The sequence below is a fragment of the Coturnix japonica genome, chromosome 13 (genome assembly GCF_001577835.2).
Source record: "Coturnix japonica isolate 7356 chromosome 13, Coturnix japonica 2.1, whole genome shotgun sequence".
NCBI classification, from domain to species: domain Eukaryota; kingdom Metazoa; phylum Chordata; class Aves; order Galliformes; family Phasianidae; genus Coturnix; species Coturnix japonica.
The window spans coordinates 685,951-692,289 of record NC_029528.1 but is presented as its reverse complement, the minus strand read 5'-3'; the positions used below and the strand labels follow the sequence as shown (position 1 = coordinate 692,289).

General features: G+C 47.8%; 1 protein-coding gene across 2 annotated transcripts in view; it reads left to right on the top strand.

Moving 5' to 3' along the window:
• Positions 1-314: 314 nt before the first annotated feature.
• Positions 315-6,339, top strand: part of KCTD16 (potassium channel tetramerization domain containing 16) — a 45,132-nt gene continuing 39,107 nt past the window's right edge. Inside the window, exons 1-2 of one of the 2 annotated variants that reach the window (XM_015875528.2) lie at positions 315-402; positions 1,667-2,800. In XM_015875528.2, coding sequence (XP_015731014.1) covers positions 1,969-2,800 — 832 coding nt within the window. In that variant the 5' untranslated portion in view covers positions 315-402; positions 1,667-1,968. The other variant, XM_015875527.2, reaches the window with a different exon arrangement.

Sequence of the window (6,339 nt, the reverse complement as noted above, 5' to 3'; positions counted from 1 at the left end):
AGCAACCCGGTCACTTCATTTCATTTTATGTTGCATGCCGTATTTGTTTAACCCGAGACAAAGCAGTTCACGCTGAGCAGAGCCCACGGTGCCCAGCTGGTGGCCGCAGCCCACGCCCCGCAGCGGCAGCTCGGTGCTCCCAAAGCCCATTTTTTTCCGGCGTTTTTCATCTCGCCTTTCCCGCAGCGTTTGCCCTGGTAACAGCGCTTGGGAAGAACCGGGAGCAGGGCCAGGACTGGACGCGAGGTGGCGGTGCCAGCACGGCCACGGCCGAGAGGAGAACGGGGCGCGGCGGGAGCCCCTGCCCCCGTCCTGCCCCCGTCCCCATCACGGTCCGGCAAACGAAGTGAGTGCGGCAGCGCTCCTGCCGAGGCGCCCCACCTCCTCCTTTCCGTCCCTGCGGTAAATGCACAGCGCCTCGTTACTGGCTTCTGCCCTTTCTGGGTCACTGCTGGGGAGATGAGGAGCGCGAGCGGCACGATAAAACCGCACTCCTGCCGGAGAGCCACGGGCGAGCGTGCCGGGAGCGCCCACCCACCGGCTGCTCCCACCCTGCCCGCCTGCGTCGCTGGGTGAAATCACCGCCTCGCCTGCGCGGAGCCGCGGACAGGCACGTGTCGGCGGGCGGGCAGGGGCCGGGAGCTGCCGCCCGGAGCTGCCGAGAGGAGCGGAGCGGGAGGAACTTTACCCGAACTCGGGCGCTGAGGGCTGCGGCGGCGGCGCCCCGGGGCGGCCAACCCGCTCGGCGGAGCGCGGCCCGGCGCTGTCCGCGGTGCTGGCGCTGCCCCGGCTGCTGGCGCCGTCTCCGGTTCCGGCCCGGTCCCGGCCCGACTCCTTTCGGATGATGCAATCGGCGTCGCCCTCTGCGCTCCCGTCCCCGCGCCTCTGAGCGGAGCGGATCCGAGCAGGGCGGCGCGGCAGAGCGCGGGAGCGGAGCGGCACAGCGGGCGGCCCCGGCGGGGACATGGGAGCGCCGCGTTCCGCGCTGCCCGGGCGGCTGCCGCCGCGGGAGTCGCTGGAGCCTTTCAGCCCTTAGCGCGGGCTGCGGGGTTTCTGCAAGTCATCTGAGGCAGCGTCCCCCGCAGCGCGTTCCCCCGCTCTCCCTTGGCCCCACTCTCAAGGAACCCGATCGGATTTATTTGGGATTTTTGTGCTTTTCCCCTCCCCCCTTTGTGCTGTGTGTCTTGTTTTCTGGTCACCTGCCGTGGTTAACTTTTTTCATGACTCGGTTTAACTCTCGAGATCTACACGAATGTTGTTAAGAGCACTTTTCTTGCCTTTGCTGTCCCTTGCTGGGATCGGATCTGATACTATCTGGACTCTATGTGCCTGTATGTGTGTTCTGAGTGTCTTGAAATTTTGCTTTCCTTTCCAAGAGCTATGCATTATTTGTAACCAAGGTAAGAGTTGATGTTCTCATTGCCTCTTCTGCATGTTTAAATTAGATGTTTGTTTGAAGATAAATTACGTTGTATTCTATAAACTGCAGGGTCACACTGAGTCCTTTCATTGATTAGTGTTTCTGAAAAAGAAGGGGAGAACTTGGGAAAATTAGATATATTTAGCAGGAAGGCTAACAGCTTTCTAGAATGAGTTGTTTTTCTCTATTGCAATTGCTGGCATGCTTAAGAGGTTAATTTGAATCTTATTTTGTTTTCCCTTTTAGAAGACCAGTGAATTACCATAGGCTGGGCTTGACCTTGATTTTGATGGCTTTGTTGGAAGATCTAATGATGTGATTGTGTTTCACGAAGGGATTTTTCTCCAGCCCCAGTGGCTTAGGATATAAGACACTTCTATCACATTGCTACTTATGGACAATTCAGATATTTTTTTAGACATACCTTTTGGATTTTTTTTCTTTCCTTGCTTCCCCTTTCCCCCGTTTCACCTTAATACTGGAGCCTTATTCTAGACTTTGATGTGACTGACTATCCTTCGTGCTACTGTTTTCTTTTTTAAAGTACAATGGCTCTAAGTGGCAACTGCAGGACTTACCTCCCTGCCCGAGAGCAGGGGTCTGGGCTGCAATCCTTCCCAGAGGTTGTGGAGCTAAACGTGGGTGGCCAGGTTTACTTCACTCGCCACTCCACCTTGGTTGGCACCCCTCACTCCTTGCTGTGGAAAATGTTCACCCCAAAAAGAGACACAGCCAACGATCTGGCCAAGGACTCCAAGGGAAGATTCTTCATTGACAGAGATGGTTTCCTTTTTCGCTATATTCTGGACTATCTCAGGGACAAGCAAGTTGTTCTGCCTGACCACTTCCCTGAAAAGGGAAGGCTCAAGAGGGAGGCTGAGTATTTCCAGCTCCCGGACTTGGTCAAAATCCTGACTCCTGATGACAGCAAGCAAAGCCCCGATGATTATTGCCACAGTGACTACGAAGAGGTCTCCCAGGGCAGCGACACGAGAATATGCCCCCCTCCATCTCTCTTACCATCAGATCGAAAGTGGGGATTCATTACCATTGGGTACCGGGGTTCATGCACTATTGGCAGGGAGAGCCAAGCAGATGCCAAATTCAGGAGGGTCCCAAGGATTTTGGTTTGTGGAAGGATCGCTTTGGTCAAAGAGGTCTTTGGAGAAAGTTTGAATGAAAGCAGAGATCCAGACAGAGCTCCAGAAAGGTACACCTCCAGGTTTTATCTCAAGTTCAAGCATCTGGAGAGGGCTTTTGACATGTTATCTGAGTGTGGATTCCACATGGTGGCCTGCAACTCCTCTGTGACGGCATCCTTTGTCAATCAGTACACTGATGACAAGGTCTGGTCCAGCTACACTGAATATGTCTTCTACCGTAAGTACAAGACATTTCTGAGGGAAACACAGCTGCCTGTTTGAAGCCTGTCTCTTCTGACTGTGCACAGTTAGCAAAGCATGAGAAGTGCAGATTTCTTTGTATCTGCTGCAGATCGGAGCTTTATTTTGATGAGGTGATAGGCTTCAGTTTAAGCTTCCGAACTGTAAGGCCAGACTGAACTCAGTGGCTTGGTCTTGGCTAGGTGGCAGCACAGACTGCCAAAAGCACCCTATCCCTGTGCCTGAAGGATGCTGTATCTCTGCCTGTGCAAATCTGATGGCCTGCACACTTCCTGAGTGCAAGTAGGATGCAATGTAAGCCATGCAAACACACTGCAGATTTAATTACAGAAAACCTTCACATTGAATTCAATTTACAAAGGTAATATCTGCTTGATAATAGTCAACCATCTGTCAACAAGCCTGACACACTTACATGCAGGGAAGGGAAAACAAAATCCTGTCCCCCTGTCTGCTTTTCAACAGGGAGCCTTCTCAGATCCAACTGATGTGCTCTGAAATGAGGGCTTGGAGCAGAGAGAGGAAAGTTGCTCTGCCCTGTTATGCAACATGCCTATGAAAAACAGTCCTCGTAATGAGAAGTATCTGCCCTGCTTACTGCAATCACATTGGATCACATACTGTTGTGGTAATTTTAGCTGATCGCTCTAGCAGGCTCATTAACTTTCTAAGTTGATATTCAGGTAGAGGCACTGTTACCAATGGAAACATGAAGATGATTTTGATTCTATACTCCTATATCAGAAAATCATTCCTCAACTGCTATGCATAAATTTGTGAGAGGTTCATGAGGATGTTCTTCTCCATTTTCATCCCAAGAGGGTGAATAATGGAACATTCACTGGTCATTTGTACAAATGGACTTCAGCTAGCTGCAGCTTTGGACAAAGGGATTTAAAGAGGGTTAAAAAGCAGACCTACTGTACAGTTGGTAGGCTTGGTAATATGGAGAGCTGACAAAAGTTTTAGATGAAAGATGACGTATCAGAAATTGAATGGCTTGCGTGTAATACTGGATTCAGCACCATCTACTCGTGTCTCAGCTCAACAGGCAGCCCTAATCTGCTTATGTAATGATGCTTAAGTTAGCATCATGAAAAGCCATATGTATTTTTGACATGCATAGATTTACTTAAAATTAGTTTTCTAGCTGTATTTCTCATCAAAAGTTCCAGAGGTCTTAGATCTGCTTATAAGCTAACAAGGATGGATGATTCCTATTCTTAGGCTTCTCATGTTTGAAGATCAGCATTTTGTGCAAGACAGAATAGACCAATTCATGTAGTTCAATAAATGAATTAGAAGGAATTTATTTAAATTTGGATGTGGTGCTCAGAGATATGATTTAGCAGAGGGTTGTTAGAATTAGGGTACTATGGTTGGGCTGCGGTTGGACTTGATGGTCTTTGAGGTCTTTTTCAACCTGAGTAATTCTATGGTTCTATGAAATGTAGAATCAGAAAATTTTCTCATGGGTCCAGTGTTTTACTAATTGAAGAGAGGGTGAAAATAAACTTGACTCCAGTTACCAAACATGGACTAATAACTTCTATATTACTCACATTTTTATCTTCAGGGGTTGCTCATTGCTTCCACATCATTACAGATAGGGTACCAAGATAAGAACATCACAAATTTTGGATGGTGAAATTTCAACAAGCATCACAAAAACTTCTGTCACCAATGCAGAGAACTCCAAATCTAATTAACATTCTGTTATAATGGGAAAGATTAGCACAGTATTAGCACAGTGGAAGGGCAATACAGGAATATAACAGCAAAGGGACCAGCACAGATAGGATGGTATTTCAAAGGAAAAGTAAAGGTGCTCACCCATCTCTGAAGATCTAGGCTTACAGAAAGGACTCCACTAAGGAGGGATCTCCAACCAGAGACCCTTCCCCAGTGGCAGTCAGCCCTTAAATGGGGTCTAAGAGAGGTGCAATCAGGCTCCACCCCTTCCTGTCCCACAGCTGAATTGCCTTCACCTGTGCTCCCAGGGCTGACTCCATCCTTTCTCCAGGTGCTCAATCAGTAGTTTAGGTCGGGACTCAACCATATGAGTTCCTGGGAAGGTATATCCAGTTGAATAAGTTTTGCATTTGGCTCATACCAATTTTGTAGATTTTTGACACTGATGCTGTTTCAAAGATGGGTTTTTCGAAGGATCCTTCCCTAGGCAAACAAGGACTGTGATTCTTTTGTATCTTGACCCAGATGTCTTTATTACTCTTTGCAGTGGTTGCTGCTCTCTTTGACAGAGATGCTGCTGGGCTGCAGGGTTCACCAGAGGTATGTGTGGGGCAAGGCTGCAACAGAAGGGCAGCACAGTGCCTCCAGCATTCACCTGCAGCAGCAGAAGTCCCTTTCCAAATCTTCCAGTCATATCTTTTTAAACTTTGAGGACCAATAAAATTGACATCTGGTTTTCTAGTGGAACATTACAACGTCTCTGCAGCTGTTTAGTCATAATTATTTAATTAGAAACTGCCAACTGTGTCTGTACAAGGATTAATCCATCAAGCTGTTGTGATCAGGTTAATGGTCCTAAGCATGGAAGGTGTCTAATACAACTAGATAGACGTGTGCAGAGCAGCTTAATAGCTCATGTGAAATGTGCATTTGAGGGAGTCCAGAGCTGGGGAAGGATGACTGTTTCCAAAGGAGAAGGAATAGAAGGAGGTAATAATGTTCTGATGCACCAAATACACTGTGTGCTCCAAATGCTCCTCAGGAAGTAAATTTCTGCTGTTGGCATGAAGATAAAGACCATTCTTCATATACAAATCCTTTTGAAAGTAAAGCACATGGGCCAATGGGGATATAAATCGTGCAGCTATTCACATGGGGACAGTGCGTGCTATTAACAAAAGTGGAAAATTAATATTGTATGACATTTCCTCCCCTTGTTCAAGTTCAGACGCTCCTAAAGCTAATGGGAGATTCATGTTCTCTATGGAGGAGATATTCCCAAAATGCAGGGCACACAGGAAATACCCAGAGCAGCAAACCTGCAGCTGTTTTGCTGAGTGGGTGGTGAGATGGGCTGCAAATCCTGCACACAAGATGACAGTGCAATCCTGGGAGTGCAGCTGGGCATCACTCCAGTTTCAAATAGGCCAAGGCAAAGGAAGATTTGGAGACAGGCGGTGCAGGTCCATTAGGCCCATAATTAAGCAGTTCTCTGAATCGTGGTAGCTTTGCAGTGGGCAGACAGGAGCCACAGACTGCATCTGCTCACAGGTGGAGTTAGGCACCTGCATTTTCTTTCCTTCCAGATTCTCTTACGTCAAGGAATTTTTTAAAAATTAACACTAAAGGTTGGATTTCTCAACTGAATATTGTTATGTTTTTCTCTGCTTTTTCAGTGATGTTGAAGTAAAGTCCCACCTCCAAACATTCCTTTTTGATGAGAATTATCACCTGTGCTTGGATTTACATTTTAAAATGGAGTGAATCAAAAGTGCTCACTGGCACAACTGGTGGATGTTGGGGGCTGGTGGTGTTAAAGCATAT